The following is a 22988-nucleotide window of genomic DNA, read 5'->3' as shown; positions in this document are numbered from 1 at the left end:
GTTGTTCAGGAGATGACAGCAGACTTACGATTGAGGTTAGAACACATATTTTCCTTAAAATTCTGCTCCTGAATTCCATTTAGTTTTATTATCTGTATTCAGATTACTCTAGTCCAACATTCAGAAAACTAAGATCATGATGGCATCTGGTCCCATCACCTCATGGGACACAGATGGGGAAACAGTGGAAACAGTGTCAGACTTTATTTTTGGGGGCTCCAAAATCACTGCAGATGGTGACTGAAGCCATGAAATTAAAAGACGCTTACTCCTTGGAAGGAAAGTTATGATCCACCTAGATAGCATATTCAAAAGCAGAGACATTTCTTTGCCAACAAAGGTCCGTCTAGTCAAGGCTATGGTTTTTCTAGTAGTCATGTATGGATGTGACAGTTGGACTGTGAGGAAAGTTGATGCTTTTGAACTCTGGTGTTGGAGAAGACTCTTGAGAGTCCCTTGGACTACAAGGAAATCCAACCAGTCCATTCTAAAGGAGATCAGTCCCGGGTGTTCTTTGGAAGGAATGATGCTAAAGCTGAAACTCCAGTACTCTGGCCACCTCATGTGAAGAGCTGACTCATTGGAAAAGACTCTGATCCTGGGAGGGATTGGGGGCAGGAGGAGAAGGGCACGACAGAGGATGAGATGGCTGGATGGCATCACTGACTCGATGGACGTGAGTTTGAGTGAATTCCGGGAGTTGGTGATGGACAGGGAGGCCTGGCGTGCTGCAATTCATGGGGTCGCAAAGAGTCGGACACGACTGAGTGACTGAACTGAACTGAACCAGTCCAACAATGTCATCAAATTAGGAGGACTTCATAAGTTTCAAGAGTATTACATCTGGTATTTCCCAAGAGCTTCATAAACTCATATAACTTATCAGTGGTGTGTCATTTTCACTTTATCTGAACATATTTGAGGCCAAATGAACTAATCTGCTAGGATTTCAAGAGATCTATCACATCTTGAAATTGAGATTCTGCATTCACTTTAAAAGCTATTGCTCAAGTTCTTTCAAGGAAGCAATCAACTTTATTGCACTTGTCTTCTATAAGCGCCAAATATTTTATAAACAATCACAAAAATTACAATCTCTGTTTTCCGTGTTTAACACATTTCTAAGAAAATTTGTAAAACAAAACTAGAAACAAATAATTTTCATTCAAATGGTATCAAATATAATTTTATGATATATATATAATTTCACTCAAATTATATCAAATGTCATTTTCCTATGTGTGTAGGTTTTGAAAATATGATTTTTAATAACTACCTTCATGGATTTTTCTGGTGTCAAATTTTCTAAAAAAATTTTTTAATCAAAGGTATTTTGGAAGATACTTATTTTTCCACTAATGCTGTTTAAAACTTTGACAACACCAAATGTCTCTCTTATGTCTTATAAATATAGCCTGGCTAAATACTATTCATCTCTGCAATGCAGCTACCTACACATATCTTTAACATCCTGCATTTATTACACTGCACTGCAACTGCCAATATTATAATACTTTTCTATTTCCCTAATTTAAATTCAAGTTCCTTAAGGACAGAGACTGCAACTTAATTATCACTGTCTCCCTAGTATGTACACAGGTCTTGACATACAGCAGACATTCAACCTATATACTAAGAATTAAACACATTTTAACCACAACCTCTGTGGTTAATGATACTTACAAAAGGGTACAAACAGACTTTCTCATTCAAGTAAGGGATCGGTAAGTCAGTTAACATAAAGCAAGAGCACCCAGTAAAAGAGCTGTGACATAGTCTGACAAATGTGGAACCACGTTACATGTCTGAAACGATCAGAGTATGGATTTATTTACCTTGCAGGAAATGTCTGTAGCTGGTTGTTTGCAAGATGCAGGATGCGCAGGTGCGGATGCCCCACCAGGACGGGCACACACTGATCTGTCAGGAGGTTGTTGGTCAGGTAGAGCAGCTGTAGCGCACTCAGACTCTCCTCCCCAGCACAGGCAGATGGCAGAGACTCCAGACTATTTGCGGATGCATTCAAGTATCTGAGACTGACAGACACATGCAAACCATCATTTCCTTTATGGCTATTTGCTGCCTTCTGATGTGGAAACCATCATGCCATCTTAGTATGCAACAATGCCTTTCCATGGTCCCAAACTGATGACAAAATAATTTCCTCCAGGGTGTTTTCTCTGCTTAACTTTATCCAATGAAAGCTCCTTTTACTCAACTCATGCCAGTTAAGTTCCTGGGCTTCTGCACTGGCTTGATTCTAACCCAGCTTCATATTTTTCTGTCTGTATGTCTGCTGAAAGGATGCTGCTGAGTATCACATTCACAGGTATGTGAACTGTGAAGTCACCCTTTGGAAAAATTTTTGTCTCATTTTAATAGAATCATTTACTTAGCCAGTCCTTCTATAATCCCCTAATTATGGGCATATCGGCTATTTCCAATTGTTTGTTATTATAAACATTGTAATGAATATCTTTGAGCCCATACCCAATTATTTCTTTAGGCTACATTCCCAGGAGCAGAAACTGTGGGGTCAAAGGCTACACATATCTTTAAGATTTTTATACATATATTGCCAAAATCAGCTCCAGAAAGGCTATAACAAACTATACTCCCACAAGAAGGATACAAAGAATGCGTTGGCTCATACTTTTGTCAACACTGAATATCGTAATTCACTTTAACCTTCACCTATCTAGTAAGTAAAACATGGTATGATTTTAAAAATCTGCGTAGCAGAGTTTGGTACATATAGAACACGTTCAATAAAAGGCAGTTAATATATTATTAAACTCGGTTCTTAAGTCATCCTCAAACTGTGTGATCTGTATCTCCAGTTAGCTTTTAAGTTATTGAGGGTACTGTGTGTCTATATCTTTGTATGTCCCAAATTCTCTGTGCAGATACTAGTAAATATTATTGACAGTTTGCTACAACCTCTAGGTAACTTCCTTACTGCAGATTCTAAGCCTGTAAACTAATTTTATTCAGACTTCATCAGAATGAAAGGCACTGTAATGCAGTACTAACAAATACTTGCTAATTAACAAATATTACTGCACTAAGACTCCACATAAATTTTTCAAAAAGAAAATTTCCTTCATGCATTTTTTAGAATTTCCAAAGATCTTTAGGAAAATCCAACCAAATATATCATACATTAAGAGATGTATAAGCTGCCAAAAGCCTGGCATGCTGCAGTCCACGGGGTCACAAAGAGTTGGACACAACTGAGCGACTTAACAACAACAAACTGCCAAACAAAGAATAAGCCAGACGCTTGTGGGCTAAATGCTTTTTGTATGCATCCTGCAGCCTTATGTTAATTACTGCTGCTTCTCTCTGCTTTCTCCATGTCTAAATTGAAGACAATATTGCTTTCTCCATATTGCAGAAGACTATAATTAAAAACCAGTTTTAATTGAATGGTGACATACGTGTTAAATAAACCTGATTATGGGTATTAAAATAGGAAGATTTACTATCTATTTGTTAATTTAGAATGAGAAAGCAAGTAATACTTTTGGAACAATGTTGCATTTAAATTCACAGTTTTCAAAGCAGGGAGTAAAAAAGGCCTGCAGATAAAGAGTGTAACTTAATGATAGCTTGGCAACGCTAGAAGCAAAAACTAAATTAACTTCAGTGGTATGTCCTTTTCTCCTAAGGCAAAAGCTGAAAAGTGCCCAAAGAAGCTGTATCAGAACACTGCAGCCTCTCTTTGAAGATCATAAATGTATTCCTTTTCTGAGATGAAAGCCTGAACCTTCCCAAGCTCTTGAAACCTGTTTACAACATAATAACTTCCCAAGTATTTGATGGTTATTTCACCTGTTGAGTTGAAGCTTCCTGCCTCCTAAGACAGTGTCATATTTTATTCCATACAAACTGCAAATAAGTCCACCCGTAGCCAGACTATGAAGTAAACACTCTGTAAAGATAGTTTCAAAGATCACTCCGATGACAAGTCCAGGTAGTTTGCTTATCCCATTGTCCTGCTCTTCTCAATAAAATCTACAGCACTTACTTTAAGGCCTTAGAGAAGAGAGTATCTGGCAGCCTGGTGAGCAGGTTATGCTGGACATCCAACACCTCCAGAGGGATGTGCTCCACCAGCGTGGGAAGGCTCTGCACATGATTGTGTCCCAGCATTAGTTTCCTAAGACTCAAGCTACTAAGGATTCTAAGGGAACAGAGCACAAAGAAACACCAACAACAACAAAAAAAAACAGGCTTAAATCTCTCTTCCTGAGTCTGCCCTTGGCTATTTAACTACAATCAGTAAATGTACAGAAACGCGTTCTTCTAGACAGTATCATCACCGACAGGTGCCTGAGCAGAAAGCAGCCATGACCATATGTTTACCCACCACCCACCAGGAAGTCATTCAGGTCATTCTGGGGAAAGATGAACTAATGAAAGTACACAGCCCCAAACACAAAAAGCCCCAAACAAAAAAAGCAATTTGTGCCATTAATCAATTTAGATTTCAAGTCTAGACGGGACCAAAAATTCAGTGAATTTATTAACATGAATATAATCAATGATAATAATCAAAAAATTTATTGTAACAAAAACTACGACTTATTCAGTTCTTAAAATGTGCCAGACCATTTAACAATTAGGTTAGAAGGGTTAAGTGACTTTGGTTTGCCAAAGATCTCACATCACACATAGTAAATGGTACAGTCAGGATTAAAGGCTGACTCTAATGCCATGTTCATATCTACTATGTACAAAGCCTCCTGTATACTTTTAAAGATTCTTCTAGGTAGTGACCTCACATTACACATCTTGGTACCACCCCTCATCCCCCAACGTTTGTATTTTTCCCCTCCACAGATAGAAACCCCACCATCTTATAAAGGTCAATTCAAACAGGTATTCTCCACACAGCATCCCCTAATTATTCAAAGTTCTGAATTTCTAAGGCATGTTATTTATACAGCACAGTGGCCAAAAGTGAGGCTTTAGAGTAAGAATGACTACATTTAAATGCCAGCTCTTATCACTTCCTAGTTAAGTGTAACATTGGACAAACTATCTAACCACTCTAAGCTTTAGTTTCCCTATTTGTAAGATGAAGTAACAGCACCTATAAAATAAGGTTAACACAGGATTAAATAAGATAATGAAAGTAAAGCTCTTAGAACATTGCCCAGCTCATACCAAATCACTCAGTACAAATGTTCTATTATCACTAACAAGTCACTGACCTCTGCCAGCAACTCCTGTACATTGTATCCCAGTCATCTCTGCACAGGTCACCCTTACTGTCTGCTTACTAAGTTCCTTGCTGGCCAAGACTAGGCCTGATGTGTTACTGTACTCCTTACAGCACTCATGCTGCCCTGCACTCAACAGATACTCAATGTTTACTGAAGAGATGAATCAAAGCATCCTTGACAGGCAACCCAAATATAGGAAAATTATTTAATTAAATGCATACATAATATATATATTAATACATGAATACCTCATGGGAACCTCTGTCAGGAGATTATAGCTCACATCTAATATTTCTATCTTCTTTGCTTCACAGGCCCAGTCAGGGACACACTCTAGCAGGTTTCTGCAGAAAATAAACAATTACAGGGTATCATTTTGAATGAGGAGGAACTCACACCGTTTCACCAGTCTGTAACACATCCACCCCTGTGCTCCCAGAGGGCAGAAGCACAGTGCCCAGAGCACCCCTGGTGTGCTGCCTGGAATACAGTAGATGCTCCATGAATGTTGCTGACAGAAAGGTGGAGAGAGAGAAAGAAGCACACACATGTGTGATACTGGATCAACTGTGTTGGGGCTCATGAAAATATGAAGACCTTTAGCACTAAAAGCACACACGTGGCAGGATGGGACAAGAGAGAGAGGGGAGGAAGTCTTAAAGGAAGATGAGGCACCATACATGTATCTTCAAAGCTGAGGAGGCTATCCCCAGGTGATGATGACTGGGGGAGAAGAGAAGTGAATTCTGGGGGAAAAGAACCAAAGGAATAAACGTGAAGAAGCAAGAACAAAAGGTAACACGTCAGGGGAAAGTGCCAGATCATTCAGAATGTGAATTCAAATCTTCAGTAGAGCACTGGGCAGATCCTCAGTCACAGGAATTTTATTTTCAGATGTTACTTAGTTTCCCTAAGACTAAAAGTCTCTACTGATGGATGGATCAGTATAATGAGGCAGAGTGGAGTAAATGCTGCAAGAGAAATGCAGAAGCTGCTCTGACTACTCAGTGAAGGAAGCCCTTCAAGGCAAGCCCCCTAAGAAATATGACATCTGCGGTAGAATGTTGCACAATGCCCTGAGGTGTGGCAGGCATGTCAAGCAAGAGGCTGACAACACGTGCTAGAGCACAGAGGCAAGAAAAGAATAAGAAGTAGTGTGGTGATGCTGGAGCGGCAAATATGGAGCAGAGTGAGAAGGAACAAGGCTGGAAAGACCTAACCATGTCTCGGAGGCTACGACCTTATCCTGCAGGTGCAGGGGGACCACTGAAGCATTTGTGAGCTTCGAGGAGACAATGTCAGTTCTGCACTTTAAAGAGCTTACTCTGAATACAAGAGAGGTCTGGCTGAGGTGGTTGTATTATTAAAAGGAAGCGTAATCAGGAAACTGTGAGACAATTTTATCCTGAAAGGAGATGATAGGGCCTCAATGAGTAGTGATACACCTGGAAGGGAAGAGAAAGTAGCTAGAAACACTTAGGAGGCAAAAATTAAAATGACTTAGAAATGGAGTAAACATGTGAGTAGAGCAGAGAGAAGACTCAAAAGTGACATCAGAGAGGAGATCCTATCCAGAGGAAGGACTGAGAAGCTCCAAATGAGGTTGAGAATCATGAATTTCAGCGGTGTCCATCTTGAGCTGATCATCTCATGGTAACACCAAAAGCTGAAACAGAAAACTAGACAAACCAGTTAAAGTGCTGGTGGAGGGGTGGATAATAAATCTCATTTTGCACATATCTGAGGTATTTGGAGACATGCAGGAGGAAACATCTATTATGAAATTGGACACACAGGTCTGAGGCTAAAAGAAGAGAGTATGGACTGGTGCTCTGGGTGATGCGGACACTGAAGGGTAGTGAGATCCTGGGGGTAAATTAGATTGTGTCAAATGAGAAGTGCAGTAGCCAAGGACAGACCCTGAGACAAGTTACCTTTAAAGGGCTGGCTAAGAAGAGACAGGAGAAATGGTCAGAGGGGCATAAAAAAAATCAGACTGTATCAGCCAGCCAAGGAAACAGCATGTCTGAATAAAAGATAGCAAGGTGAACAATGTCAATATAGAAAAGTTCCACAAGAGGAGGTCTAAGACCAGCTGTCGTGGGGTGAACAACTGGGAACAGGAAAATGTGCCAAAAAATAGATAATTCTTGAGAAATGTGGACAAAAAAGGGATGAGCAAGATGAAGGAACAGAATAGTAGCTAGAAGGGGTGCAAGATAATGGGAATGTTTATTGTTAAGACAGGAGATATAAATGTGCGTAGAGACCAAGAAAGGCACTGAACACATGTGAAAGGAGAGAAGGAGGGGTGACTAACAGAGCAAGGTTCAGGGCAGTGGGAGTGGATGCGGTCATAGGCACAGATGGCTGGGCTGGCTTGGAATAAAGGAAAGCTGAGAATGCATATGGATCTATGTGAATTTTAGCAAGGGGGTAGGAAGCTAAGGGAGATCACCCATGATGACCTCTATTTTCTCAGTCAAGTGGGAAGCTGAGCTCCAGAGCAGAGGACATAAGAAGGGGAGGGGTAGAAAGAAGCCAACAGATCCAGGACACTGGAAAGAACTGACAAGAGAAGAAACTCCAGATGAGGCTGGCTGGAAACCGAATTTAGGGTGGGTCCACATGATTTTCCTCAGTAATGATCAAATTCAGTGCGGAAGGTAAATCTTCATCTTGAACCATGCAGAGGTTTTGCTGACAGGAAGACGACAGAATGAAATGGATGGAAGGGAATCTAGAACAACAGCTTAATAATAATGATGATAAAGTCACAACAACAAAAGGAATCCTGGCTATCATGGCTAATATTTCTTGAGAGACTATTTTATGCAAGGTACTAGGCTACATAGGTTGCATTTATTGTCTCATTTAAACTCTGTGGCAACTCTGACCATATAGGACTCCATCCACTGCCCATTCCATACGCTGCTACCAATCTATACCCACAGCACTTATGATGCTGCCCTCTCATTGCTTGTCCAATTGTCAAGACAAGCTAGACTGTAAAACTAGACTGTAAAACTCAGCCACTGACTCCTGAATGCCTAACACAGTGTTAAAAATGAATGAAGGAAAGAAAGCAAACCTCATTTATGTTTATTCTTGACCACTGACAGAAGAAATAAAATCTTGAATATAATTAACATCATTCTGCAAATCAGATTGACATGGCTCACAAGAGTAAGAGAATAACATTTTAAGTCACTCAAAACCAAGTATTATCTGATTCCAATTGGAAAAATCAATGCCCATGGAAGGGCAATAGTTCTTTGTTTGCAACTCATTCTAAATCCACAAACTGTAACTGAGTAATTCAGAGGCACCTTTCCTTTAATTAGATCAGTTCAGTTCAGTCGTTCAGTCATGTCTGACTCTTTGCGACCCCATGGACTGCAGCATGCCAGGCTTCACTGTCTATCACCAACTACCAGAGCTTGCTCAAACTCATATTCATAGAGTCGGTGATGTCATCCAACCATCTCATCCTCTGTCATCTCGTTCTCTTCCTGCCTTCAATCTTTTCCAGCTTCAGGGTCTTTTCCAACAAGTCAGTTCTTTGCATCATGTGGCCAAAGTACTGGAGCTTCAGCTTCAGTACTTTAACTAGACAGTATGGCCATTAAATGTACTCCTTTAGCCAGCCTTTTGCCCTTCTCTAGGTTATCCAAATATTTCAACATATTGGGATTTCCTATATCTCAAAACTGCCAGAGTGCCCACAGACATCTCTTAAGTATAGGAATCAAACCACCACCACTCTAATGAGACACACTCACCGGGAGAGTTCTAGAGATGTGAGCAGACTGGGTACTGGATAGACATTCACTGTTGTCAGTCCTAATCAGAGAACAGATTGGTGTTAGTGACATTCTCCAAAGAAGAATGTAACTCAGAGGAAACACGGGGGAAAATCGATAAAAATTTGTCATCTACTGAGATGAACTAAAGATAAAAACCAGTAAGTAGGGACTTCCCTGGCAGTCCAAAGACTTTGCCTTCCAATGCAGGGGACACAGGTTTGATCTGCGATTGGGAAGCGAAGATCGCACATGCCTTTTGGCTAAAAAATCAAAACATAAAACAGAAGCAATACTGTAATAAATTCAATAAAAGACATCCCTGATGACCAGGGAGGGCCTTTCCCTCTGTTAATTGGCTATTTGGCTAAATCCATCTGTGAAGCTGAAAGCTTAGTTCTTTACTCTTGAGGTGTCAAAACCTCAAGTGTTGGTGTGAATTCTTCTAGGTTGTAGAATTTAAGGATTCTGTGAACAGAACAATTCTTTTGCTCTGTTCTGTGATAGAAAGGTATTACCTAAATTTGCATTTCTTTGACACTTAGTGAAATTGAATATCTTTTCTTCTTTAAACACAGAAAAGCAGTTACAATTGACCCTTGAACAATGTGGGGGTTACAGGCACTGACCCTCTGAGCAGTTGAAAATTCATACAAAACTTTATATAGTTTTATATATATATATATATATATATATATATCCCACACACACACATACATATGTATATACATATATATATATACATATATGTAAATACTACAATACTACACAATCATGAAAACAGAGGACTGATTGTAAAGTTACACTCAGATTTTTGTCTAAAGGGTTTGTTTGATGTGCCCCTAAACCCTGCATTATTCAAGGACCAACCATATTTACTACTGAAAAAACTCCATGTTTAAGTACACCTGTACAGGGAACTTCTTGGTGGTCCAGTGATTAGAATTCAGCGATTTCACTGTCATGGCCCCAGTTCAATCCCAGATCAGGGAACTAAGATTCCCCCAAGCCCCATGGCATGGCCAAACAAAACAAACAAAAAGCAGACCTGTGCATTTCAAACCTATGTTTTCCAAGAGTCAACTGTATAACTTCCTCAGTAAAGAATTCTCTATAAACAGAATGGCCTCAACAAATATGAGGCCTTTTACATTGAAAAATAGCCCTGGGGCAAATAAATCACTATTGAAGTGAAGGGCTTCTCATTCTGGAATTAAGGCAGCACAAGGTTTTAGACTAGAGACTGGTAATCTTCTGTAAAGGGCTAAGCATTTAGTAACATTTTGGCCTTTGCAGGCCATGTGGTCTCTCTCAAAACTACTCAATCATTTTGCCACTGTAGCAGGAGAGTGGTTAATATGCAAATGAACATGGGTGTGTTCCCATCAAACTTTATTCAATTAAATTTGAATTTCATATAACTTGCCCATGTCAAAATTATTTTTCCTCTCATTTTTTTAAAAACCCAACCTTTAAAAAATATAAAAACCCATCCCTCAAGGGCCACACAAAATGAGATGTAGGCCATATTTAGCCCCTGGGCTGCAGCTGGCTAACCCATGTTGCAGACTATTACTAAAATTCTCTTTTGAACATGCTTGCCCACCCTAACATCCTAGCATTTTGCAAAATGCCTCTGATTATTATAACGTTCATTTAGTGAAGCTCAAATAATCCTGCAATGCCTTTTTATGCATATCTCAACCACTGAAGTGCTGACTGCAAACTTAAAGCTAGGTCTCTATGAACCTCAAACTCCACTTGGCAGAGTGGCTGAGGAACACCTCAGATGCCACTGTTCTTGTATAGCTCAGACAAGAGCTACAAGAGGAAACACAGGAGGCTGGGTAGAGAACTCACTGTTCGAATTCGCGTAGAGAGTTCGAAGCGAGAAGCCACTGAGCGTCAGCTCCCTCAGCTGGTTCCGCTCACAATGCAGCTGCTCCAAGTTGCAAAAGGAGCTAAGATCTAAGTCAGTCAGCTGATTGTCCCGCAAATCCATGTGGGTGATGTATTTATTTCCCTCCAGATTCTCAATAATCATGGTTTTTAGACGGTTCATCCTTAATATTCAGAAATAAGAAAATCATTAGAAATAAATTCTACTAAATGTGCTTACCAAAAGAAAAAAACAGGAGAAGTATGTTTCTCTTGTCTCTTTCCTAAACAACTTAAGAATTTTACTCCTTGCCTCATTGTGCAAGGTACTAGGTAAATAACCACAGATAGTTGTACCTTGGGTTCTTTGTCTACAAACCAAGTTAGAGACTGTGCAGATTGGCAAATACATGTACAAATTAAAGAGAAAGAAAAGGGGACCATGTCCACAAACAGTTAGTCTAAAACCTGCATCCAAATACCTGGTAAGGTTAGGCAGGGATGAAGGAATAAAACAAAGAAATGAGAAGATGAGCATAACCTCTGGGGCTGGGACTAGCAGGACGGTCATAGTGTAAGTATCACATGAGAGCAAGAACAAACAGCTACGCTGCCTCTCACTGCTCTGCCTACTGTCCAGTGCCAAGATTCCCATTACATTAATTAAGGGAGAGGAAAACAGTCTGTTATCTATATGGAATAGTTCAAGGGCAAGTAAAAGAAAACGACTTCTTTGGCTTCTTCTATACAGGTATATGATTTAATGCATGCAGGCTTATTCTCATTTTCCCATTCTTCAATAAATTTTTGTTACTACGTCTTTATGAGGGACATCAATGGCTTAGTGTAAATAACAGAACATTCAGTATGTGTGTTTTACTACTTTCGTTTAGGAAAAGATTACAAATAAATAAATAATTTTAAAAAGGAATAAAACTCTCATTAAAAAATATTACTAGTAAAACTGGTAACATTTCGATTCTAATACCACAGATATCAAGAAGAAACCCAAGGATTCAACAGAAAAATGGTCAAGTTTATTATGGAAAAATACAAACCACCAATAAGCATACAAAAAGACACTCATCCTAATTCATAATAAATGCTGATTAAAATGATGAAATACTATTTTTTACCTACTACACTAACAAGGAAAAAGACTGCTAAAATCCAACATTGGTAAGGATGAAAGGAAATGGGAATTCTCATAAAACATTGCTAGGAGGGTAAGTCAGAACAACCTTCATCTCTACCACACGGTACACCTACCTCATCCATAAATCTCTCTACCATTAAGTGAAAAATGAAGCTTTACTACAGCTTTAAAAACATACATTGTTCTAAAATCCTAATGGTTTCAAGAGTCTTTATTTTTAAAAAGAAAACGTAAAGGAACATCAGAGGTCAGGCAAAAAGAAAGCACAGTGAACAATGACCAAAACAGACTTCCCTGGTGATGCAGTGGATAAGCATCCACCTGCCAATGCAGAGGGCACAAGTTCGATTCCTGTTCTGGGACACATGACACAGAACAACCAAGCCCGGGCACCACAACTACTAAGCTGGTGCTCTAGGGCCCATGAGCCACAACTACTGAGCCCGCATGCTGCAACTATTGAAGCCCATGTGCCTAAAGCTTGCACTCTGCAACAAGAGGAGCCTCTGCTTGCCGCAACTAGAGAAAGCCCACAGGCAGCACTGAAGACTCAGTGCAATCAAAAATGAAAAAGAATAACCTCACCTCAAATCCACATGTTTGATATGGCTCATCCGGTTCAGCACCCCCAGGTTTAGCACTTCCACTAGGTTTCCGGCCATAAACACTTTATCTAACATAGTGAGTTTCTCATAAACCTCGGGAATTTGACTAAAGTTGTTGAAGGAAATTCCCAAGGAGGACAGCTGTTGTAGATTTCCCAGTTCTTCAGGTAAAGTAGTCAGGAAGTTGCCATCAAGACAGAGAGTCTGAAGACTGCAAGAAGAAAACAACACAAAACTCCCTGATGAAACGTTTTAATTGGAATGGATAAAACTAGAATTATGGATTTTTACTTGTCACTAATTTATTATGAGTCCAATATGATTAGATGCCCTCAGTCTATCTATAGAGATTTACTAAGATGACTCAAATACAGATGGTCCCTTTAACATCAAGGGTAGTCACAGCCTCTGTGGTTAAACTGAGGGAATAGTCTCTTTTGTAGGCAAGTAACTGCTGCTGACTAGAATTCTCATAATTACATGATCTATTTCACTGCAAGAGCTGATGGAACTAGCTTCATTCCAAATACCAGACAAGTTCCTTACACTGCAAACAAAGGAAAAGACAAACCCAGTAAAAATCAGGTACTTACTTCAGCAGACTGCCAATCTGACTCGGCAGGTCGTGGAATCCATTACAGGAAAGGTTGAGCTCAGTCAGGGTAGGAATTTCACATAACAATACAGGAAATGACCCAAGCTTATTATGGGACAAGTTCAGGCCCTTCAGCTGAGAAAATCTAAAAAGCAAAGGCACATTATACTACTGAATGAAAAAGTGATGTTGTAAGTGTCCATCAAAGAATTTGTACTGTGTATATTTACTGAACATTCAGTATGTGTCAAACAGTGTGTGTGGCACAGACACCAGGATGACTAACGCCCAGTCTGAGCTATCAAGGAAACCAGGTCTGGTGAGATGGGAGTTGTTCTCTCTTCTCCTCAGAAAGGCAAACTCTTGAAAAACTCACAGTGGTACAATTATTTTCTATCAAGCTGAATCAATACCATTATTGATATGCTTCAAATAATTTCCTTTATTAAATATCTACATGGAATACACAAAAGCCTTACAATTAATCAATTCATGGACACAGGACTAGCTAACAAAGCTGTGGATCAAATCTCATTACAAGCAATTTCTCTTTTTGTAAATGACTGAGCCAGTTAGTTTAAAAATACATAGGTGATATGCAGTTTTACTGTAATGTGATGATACACAACAGAAAATAGTAATTTTTAACACTTCAAATTTTTGTAGAAGTATCTACATAATGTCTCACTGAGAGATAGTATCATCATAAATTGGATCCTAAAGAGTCACTTCTGTAATTCTACTTAAGAGTATTATACTTCATTATTATACTAGTGCAAGATGGTAAGGCTAAGGTGATGATCTCCACAATGATGAACCATATCATCTACTTCTAGATGTGAATCCATGGTACCCCTCTCTAACACTTCTCTTTGAAAATTTCAACTTTTGTCTTCCAAATATCCTGACTTTGAGTACTGATTGTTCCTTTGATTTGGCACCTTGACTTCTAATTTCCTAAGCCAGCCCTCAAACAAGATTAACCCTATTTTCATAGAAATTCAGAAGGAAATACTAGAAGTCCACTTCCTTAAAATTATAGCTTGTTTTAATTTTTAAACATCAATATTATTAAAATAATTATCTCATTACTACATAGAGGCTTATGTTTGAAAACTTTGCAAAACATTTCAGATGAGGTAAAAATCGTTCACTTTTTGAAAATTATGAAATACTAGTTACGAAGTATGTAAAATACATCATTTCAATGTGCATTTAGCTTTTTGATTACCATGTAGTTTGAACACTGTAACTTTCAATTTCTCCCCTCCCCACAAGAAGCCCAATTACTTACACCATATATTTATTCACTTCTACCCATTTTTTAAAGAAAGGAAGGAGGTGAAGTTGGTGGAGGGTGGGAATGGGGAATATATTCTAACAAAGGACATGGAAAAATATATGGGTCATTGTCACTTAGGACTGAAATGGTTCCTTTATTAGGAGAGAGAGGTTTCATCACTGACAAAAGGCTTGTGAGTTGGCAGCAGCAGGTGCAAAGGAAAGATAAAAGCCCTAACCTGGGAGTGGAATTCTTGAAATTTGGCCTATTTCCTTTAAGTTATTTAAGTCTGAAACTTTTGATTTAAAAACTTCCCAAATATGGAATCTCTCTATTTACCCTAGCTGCAGATCATGCTCCACTGTCAATGACTTATAGAAAAAGATTATCCAGATCAAGGGCAGCTCGATGCTGCCTCCATGTCAGAAACTTTACATCTATCATATCTTAAACAGAGGGGAAAGGGGGAGTGGGAAAACTGAACAAAAATTCTTACTTCTTCAAAAGGGAGGGGAAATTTTCAAATATGTACACAATGGGTAAACATGCTTATCTACAGATATTGATTTACAATTAGATTTTAGTAAGTTGGTCTGGAAACCTGTGCCCCACATACTTGTAGAAAGTGTCAAGGCCCCCTGGTCTTTCTAATTGCATGAAGTTGTGTCGCAAGTTGAGGTAGGTGATATCTTGACTGTAGAAGAGATGCTCAGGAACCTCCTCAAGGCTGTGACACGAGAGGTCGACGGTACTGATGCGCTGGGACACCACCTGGATGAGGTCACAGAGAAGAGCCATCTGAGCCAGTGCTGAATGTCTCCCACCCAGCGGAGGATGGAACAGCACTGACACAACAAGGAACCAATTAAAAAGATGGGGAAGACAAGAAAGGTCACAGGATCTGAGTATTCATTTATAAGAAGCAGTGAATTTTTACTTTTTCCCCAAAACCATATGATGCTTGAAAAACAGAAAGGTATAAGCTATAAAGTGTCTACAAGTTTAAAAAAAAAAATCATAAAGATGGAAAGTTAGTAACAGCTCATGCAGGAAGTAAAGTTAAGATGATTCCAAGTAACTGTTCAAAACTTTAGGAGGGAATGTGATATTAAAAGATCTTTTAATATGGCCTTTTGCAGCTACATAAGCTCAGTTCCTAAATTGCACAGCTTCTTCATCTGTCATGAGGAAAATTAAAAAACCAAGTATGCAGCACTGCTGCTTAGCATGCAAAAGATGCTCAAAAAATATTAATTTCTCTTTACAAGGGCAGAAGAATAGAGAAGCTGTTTAAAATTGAAACTAGTTTTATTCATAGCAGATTTTATTACTATCACAAATACAGAAATAACACTGAAAAAGATTTATATTGCCACAATAGTATACTAATAAAACATGGGCTGTGAAAATGGATCTGAAAAAAAACACCAAAATATCACTACAAAAGTCATTCATGTTTTGGTGGCATGTCACTATACTAAAACAATCTTTAATGCAACTACCTAGCCCCATGAAGAAAAATACGCTTAAATCCTGAAAAGATGGCTAAGAAGCAAGAGAATTTGGAAAATGAAATATAATTTTAGAGCACTTCATCTTTAGGGGACAGCTCCATCTATACAGACCACCACGGTGGGGGGAGAGTCATTTGAACCTCATTGTGTCTCTACTCATTCAAGCCCCTACTTTCCTCACAGAGTACCTGAAAACACTTTTGAAAGCAGTCTGCACTGTGCCAATATAAATAATAAGTTAAGGACCTGGGAGAATTCCATTTCATTCACTATGTATTCAGAAAAGCCTGGAGTGATGTACATAAGAATTATAATTCGATCTCCTGGGAATAAGTTCAGTTTCAAAATATCTTTCTGTTGGTTTCTCTGCTCTCATCTCCCCATGAGGACGTCTGACAGCTTTTCACCTTGGAAGCTTGCCGCTGCCACCTCTGGTACTCAGCCAAAGTCTCAAAGCTGACAAGATAGGTTTGCGCTTGGGCTCCAGCTGAGCTGAATGCGAGGGAGTACTGACGCCGCTTCACTTCTTCTACCTGAAGAAGCGGGGAGAAAACCAGAACCAATTAAACAGAACAATTCCAATCCAAAAAACCACAGGACAATAACAAAGACAAACAACTCAAGTTTTTTAACTAGGCAAAAGATCTGAAAAGATATTTCTCCAAAGAAATCAGAGGAATGACTGATAAGCACATGATACAATGTTCTACATCACTGAGTGTGTGCTCAGTCGTGTCTGACTCTTTGTGACCCTGTGGACTGTAGCTTGCCAGGCTCCTCTGTCCTTGGAATTTTCTAGGCAAGAATACTGGAATGGGTTGCCATTTCCTACGCTAGGGGATCTTCCCAACCCAGGGATCAACCCTGCCTCTCTTGTGTCTCCTGCATTGGGAGACAGATTCTTTACCACTGCACCACCTGGGAAGCCCTCTATGTCATTATTTATTAGACAAATGCTAATCAAAACCACAAGGTACCACCTCACATTCGCTAGGATGGTTAAAATAAAAAACACAGATAACAAGTGTTGGGTAACAAGCATTAGCAGGATGCAGGGAAACTGAATCTGGGAATGTAATATGGTACAGTCACTTTGAAAAATAGTTGGGGAGTTCCTCAAAAGGTGAAACATATAGTAACCATGTAACCCCGGAGAAGGCAATGGCACCCCTCTCCAGTACTCCTGCCTGGAAAATCCCATGGACGGAGGAGCCTGGAAGGCCAGAGTCCACGGGGTCGCTGAGGGTTGGACACAACTGAGCGACTTCACTTTCACTTTTTACTTTCCTGCACTGGAGAAGGAAATGGCAACCCACTCCAGTATTCTTGCCTAGAGAATCCCAGGGACAGGGAGCCTGGTGGGCTGCCGTCTATGGGGTCACACAGAGTCAGACACAACTGAAGTGACTTAGCAGCAGTAGCAGCAACCATGTAACCCAGCAATTCCATTCCTTGGTATATACCCAAGAAAAAATGCATCCATACAAAAATTTTCTGTGAATTACAGCAGCGTTATTCATAATAGGAAAAAGTAGAAACAGCCTCAATGTTCATCAACAGGTAAATGTATAAACAAAATGTAGTACACCATATAATACTATTCAGCCATAAATGAGAATAAAACACTGATACACACTACCACATGAACCTTGAAAACATTACACTAAGTGAAAGAAGCCAGTTACAAAGAACCATACATTGTATGATTCCATTCATGTGAAATGTCCAGAATGAGCAAATCTATAGAGACAGAAAGTAGATTAATGGATGCCTGGGGCTAGAGAAGGAATGGGGAGATGAAGGCTAAGTAGTGCAGGGTTTCTTTTCGAAGGGTCATGGAAGTATTCTAAAATCAATTATGGTGACGGTTGCCCAACTCTGTGAATTTACTAAAAGCCAGAGTTGCATACTTTAAATGGGTTAACTGTACAGTATATGAATTTCATCTCAATAAAGCTGTTTAGAAAAAACCAAAGGGGGAATTCTCTGGTGGTGAAGTGGTTAGGATTCTGTGCTTCCACTGCAGGGGAGTTTCAGAACAGGAGAGCCTGTAGGCCCACAAGGAAGAGGCAAAGTTTCCACTTCAAAGGTAAGACTGCTCCATACCTTTTCACCACCACTGCGGTACACCGGAGACAGCTGTCTGCCTGCCTGCAAGGGGTACGCTGGCCTCCTCTTTGGACTCACCCCATCTCTTATGTTCAAGGTGATGGGCTACAAGCCATTTCTGACCCCGTCCAGCACAAACATGGGGCAGAATGAAAAACAGGGAACATGCAAACCCAAAGGTTATTACTAAACTAGCAGAGTCATAACCTGACTTCATGATCTCCAGACCTACTAGATTTTAAAGGGGATGATCTTCCTCAATAGGTCCTTTTGAAGGTTCTTTGGATACCAGCCCCCTAATTCAACCATTAGCAGCTTCTCACCTACAGATTCCTTGACCAGGCTAATGCATACTATTCCAATAGGTGACCACTCCCTCCTCAGACGTGAAGGAACCTGGTGGTCCCCTGACAGCTTGTCCTCCAATGAAGTCTGCTGGCCCCTCCAGGTGGCCCCACCAGACATGAGAATCCACCCACCCACCCAACCAATGGCTTGTGTTTCCTCTCAACCCAACTGGGTCACATACTAACAAACCCAAGGAATACACAAGGATCCCAACACATGAGTTAGGCTCTGTGCTCTATCAATCACTAAAGCAGCCTATCTCATCCTCAAGACTTCCTGGTCAGAAGGCAGGACACCAGTGCACTATGTCCCCCTTACTGCAGGGAACCTGAACCAGGATTCCATGGGTTCTTTTGAAACCTCTTTCACTGGGCTTGAGGAAAGAGTCAGAACTTCCTCCAGTCCCACTTGGGGTGATGGTAAGGATTCATAGCACAACAGCTTTCTTCAACAACCCAGCCTATATACCATTGATGAAGATGAAGTCTTTTTATAGCTATGGAACCACTTATATCTTTGACATCTCACTTCTATATGTTATAGCTACTGAATCTTGGTGAGTCAGCTGGAAACTTCCAAGTTATAAATCATTAGACTTCTGGTGCCAAGTAAAGACTGAACCAAATGGCAGAAACACAAAATACTTTTAAACAAATAAGAATCATATTAAGAAGATCCAATAAAATTAAATAATATTCATAACATTCAATTGTGATGCTTACAACTAGGCCATTTTTATTAGTAATAAATCACCACAATTCAGTGAGTTTGTGTCAAAATAAAGGACTTTGTTGAAATGAAGAACAGGCATTACTGATTGCTTTAGAATAACCTTTTCTTCTAAATATTTTTTATGGGATGTTTGACACAGAAAAATAGTCATATAATGCCAAATTCTGAGAAAGGCTTGTAAATCTCCCACTAGAAGTTAATTTTGTCAACTTGTGAGTAATTTTGTTAAGTTTCGCAATATGTATGTTGAGACTACATGGTAATACACGTAAAATGTTCCTCTCATCAGTTTTCAGTGAGCCTCCTTATCCCTATTAATGCTTTTGCACATTGTCTTTCTCAGGAGGCAAGTTTTACTGAGGTATAATTTATATAAAATTTGTGATTTTTTTTTAATTCATAAACTCTAAGTGAACAATTTGATGAGATACATAGTCGGACAACCCCATCACCCACAAAACGTCCCTCATGGCTGTTTTGCAGCCAATCCCCTTCTTCCATATCCTGGCACAACCACTGGTCTCTTTTCTATGACTACAGTTTTTTTTTTTAAATTTCATGTAAATGGAATCATACAATAAATAGACTTTTACCTCTGGCTTTTTCCACTTAATGTTTTGAGACTCACTCTTTTTCCTGTGTGTATCAGCAGCTCATGTCTTTTCACTGCTCAGTGGCACAGTGAATACAGCAAATCTGTTTTATCAATTCACTACTCAGTGAACATTTGGGTTGCTTCCAGTTTGGGTCAATTATAACCAAAGTTGCTATGAACATTCACTTATACTTTTTGGAAATATTTGTGTTCATTTCTCAGTATCTAAGAGAAATGCTCAGTCATCTGAAAAGCAGATTTTTAACTATAAGAAACAAAAAAACCCTGTTTTCCAAAGTGACTGTGTTCCCAGTTGCTTCCCAACTTTGCCAAAATAGGTTATTTGTCTATTACCAAGTTGTAAATGTTCTTTATGTAGTTTTGACACAAGTCCTATGTTGCATACAAACTTTCATGTGCTTTGTATGATGTTAATATAACCATACCAATTTTCTTTTGGTTGCTATTTGATTAGTGTGATTTTTCTATCATTTCACATTCAACCTTCTAAGTTTTAGGTGTATCTCCTATAAACAGTAATTAGTAGAAAATATTTGGGTTTATTTCTATGTCACTATAATAACTTACCATGCTAATTATTTTGCTCCTTTTTCTCAACCCTTTTCCTGCCTTCTTTTAGCATTACACAGCTTATACTCTCTTTTCCCACTCTACTTTTAGTAGTCATCCTTAAAATTTTTAACTTTGGTGGTGGCTCAGAGAGTAAAGCGTCTGCCTGCAATGCAGCAGACCCAGATTTGATCCCTGGGTTGGGACGATCCCCTGGAGAAGGGAATTGCAATGCACTCTGGTACTCTAGCCTGGAAAATCCCATGGACAGAGAAGCCTGGTAGGCTACAGTCCATGGGGGTCGCAAAGAGTCGACAGGACTGAGCGAGTTCACTTTCACTTTCTTTCTTTCCTTTTATCCAAAGATTGCATCACAAGTTCCTCATTGAACACATCATCACATCCTGAATGCTGTTCAGGAGTTTGAGCTTTAGTTGTTGAAATTTATATTTAAGATATAAAAAAATTTAAATCTTTTTATAATCAGTATCAAATTTACTACCATATTTTATCAGTATTTGCATTCATCATCTATTCTTATATCTTATATAATTTATCAGTGTTTCCATTCATCATCTATTCTTATACCTTCCTTTGAATTTACTTTCCTTCATTCCTTTGTTGTTTTCTTCTTTTTTTCCCTGTTTGTTTTATTTGGAGGGGTGTTGTTTTTTAGACATACATCTTTAGTAGTTCTTTTGGTGAGGATATATGCCAGCTCATTTGTTTTATATTGGGTTTTTTTTCCCCCTTCAGCTGTGCAGCATAGCTTGCAGGACCTTAGTTCCCTGACCAGGGACTGAACCCAGTGAAAGCACCGAGTCCTAGCCACTGGACCACAAGGTAAGTCCCTCATTAGTTTTTAAATGTCTGAAAATGTTCTATTTTGCCTTGATTCTTATAAAGTAATTCAACTGGATATAAAATATAAAATACAAAATACAATTTATTTTCTCTCAGTAATTTTGCAAATACTCTTCTGTACATATTGTTGATGAAAAGAAAGCTGTTGTCAGCCTGTCAATTCTTTGCAGGTTATCTTTTCTCTCCTATAACTTCCAATAAACAGTAGCATTATCTGTTTCCAGTCATCTATCACTCTGATGACTTTGAACTGCTTTTCCTATCATGGGGAATTCTCTTGTACAGATGCCAAATATGCAGGTCTCTGTGGCTGCTTGATAGGAGCTTATGAGCACTCCAGACTCTGAATTTCAGTCTAACGGGGGAAAAGGAGAAATAGGAAAGAATCTGTTTTGGTGGAGGATGCTAAGTTTCCAAAGGCAGGCCTCTCTGGCTGCTTGATAGGAGCTTATGAGCACTCAGACTCTGAATTTCAGTCTAATGGGAGAAAAGGAGAAATAGGAAAGAATCAGTTTTGGTGCTGGATGCTAAGTTTCCAAAGGCAGCCTCGTTTCCAAAAGTGACCACTACTTCTAGTTTCCAAAGGCAGCTGCTAGTGGCAGCTACTCTTGGTGGTACTACTGACAGTATTTAGTGCCTAGCAGTGGAAGCAGGGGTTTCTTCAACAGACGGGTTCTGCAGCAGAATCTGGGGCACGGATAGTCTTCATGAACATGAATTTGAGCAAACTACAAGAGATGGTGGAGGACAGAGGAACCTGGCATGATGCAGTCCATGGGGTCACAAATGGTTGGACATGACTTAGCAACTGATCAACAACATAGTATTTGGACCCCCGAGGGGGTTTGTGATGTAAAAAACTTGTTTTATGTGTAAATTAGCCTGAGTCAGTTTCATTTAAACTTAAGAATGCAAAAACTTTGTGATGTAATCTATAATAATGTTCAGAATGGCTTCTTTGAAAAGATGTGGAAAAAACTCTGAAAAGCGTATGTGTTTTTTTTTAAATTAAGATGATCAAAGAAAGAGTAATTTCTGTTTGTGGGTCTTACCTTTCCCCCAACCAGAGGCAATATGTGCATTTTCCCGGTCTGACAATCCTTCACTGAGGACACGATGAGGCAGGTGCCACAGAGAACAACCAGGCGTTCAGCCCACTTATGCAGCTGGGTCTTTCCCTTGCGTACATTATAGATGCCAGACAGAAGGATTCGATCCAGATGATCCATCTGGCATGGTTTTTCTGAAAAGAAAAGAGTACATCAGAAGCCACCATTAAGGTAATACAAAAATAATGAAAGGGAAAAAGAAAGCATTACATATCAACATTTAGCAACCCTAATACAGATTTAAGTAACTAAGCAATATAAGTATTACAAAATAAGCTCTCAGTCTTAAAATGTTCTCCAGCCCTGAAGTTATATAATGGGAGCACTATGAATTTCGGATGCTACCGTCAATCCTTCTTCCAGTCATAGCTCCCATGTACACAAAGAAAGGCAGTATGACAGAGTAGTTAAGATCATGGACTTGGGAGTCAGATATTCAAACTTAAGTTCTGCTACTTACTTTGATTCCTTGAACTATATAATCTCACTGACCTTGACATTCCCCATTTATACAGTTCAGATCTTAATATTACCTACCTTTGGAAGATCCTTATAAAAAAGTAAGATAATGAATGTAAAGTAGTAAGCATGGTTTTA

General features: G+C 39.3%; 1 protein-coding gene across 2 annotated transcripts in view; it reads right to left on the bottom strand.

Moving 5' to 3' along the window:
- The window catches only part of PHLPP2 (PH domain and leucine rich repeat protein phosphatase 2), a 51365-nt gene that overhangs the window by 10889 nt on the left and 17488 nt on the right, over positions 1-22988 (bottom strand). Inside the window, exons 3-12 of one of the 2 annotated variants that reach the window (XM_068993009.1) lie at positions 22335-22525; positions 16472-16597; positions 15167-15321; positions 13267-13413; positions 12654-12884; positions 10895-11097; positions 9014-9074; positions 5480-5575; positions 4031-4186; positions 1836-2036 (exon numbers count right to left, since the gene is read on the bottom strand). In XM_068993009.1, the coding sequence (XP_068849110.1) occupies positions 1836-2036; positions 4031-4186; positions 5480-5575; positions 9014-9074; positions 10895-11097; positions 12654-12884; positions 13267-13413; positions 15167-15321; positions 16472-16597; positions 22335-22525 (1567 nt within the window). The remainder of the gene's footprint in view (positions 1-1835; positions 2037-4030; positions 4187-5479; positions 5576-9013; positions 9075-10894; positions 11098-12653; positions 12885-13266; positions 13414-15166; positions 15322-16471; positions 16598-22334; positions 22526-22988) is intronic. The other variant, XM_068993010.1, reaches the window with a different exon arrangement.

Source organism: Capricornis sumatraensis, chromosome 20 (genome assembly GCF_032405125.1).
Source record: "Capricornis sumatraensis isolate serow.1 chromosome 20, serow.2, whole genome shotgun sequence".
NCBI lineage: Eukaryota > Metazoa > Chordata > Mammalia > Artiodactyla > Bovidae > Capricornis > Capricornis sumatraensis.
Note: the sequence above shows the minus strand (reverse complement) of the source record. Positions and strands in the feature narration are given on the sequence as shown.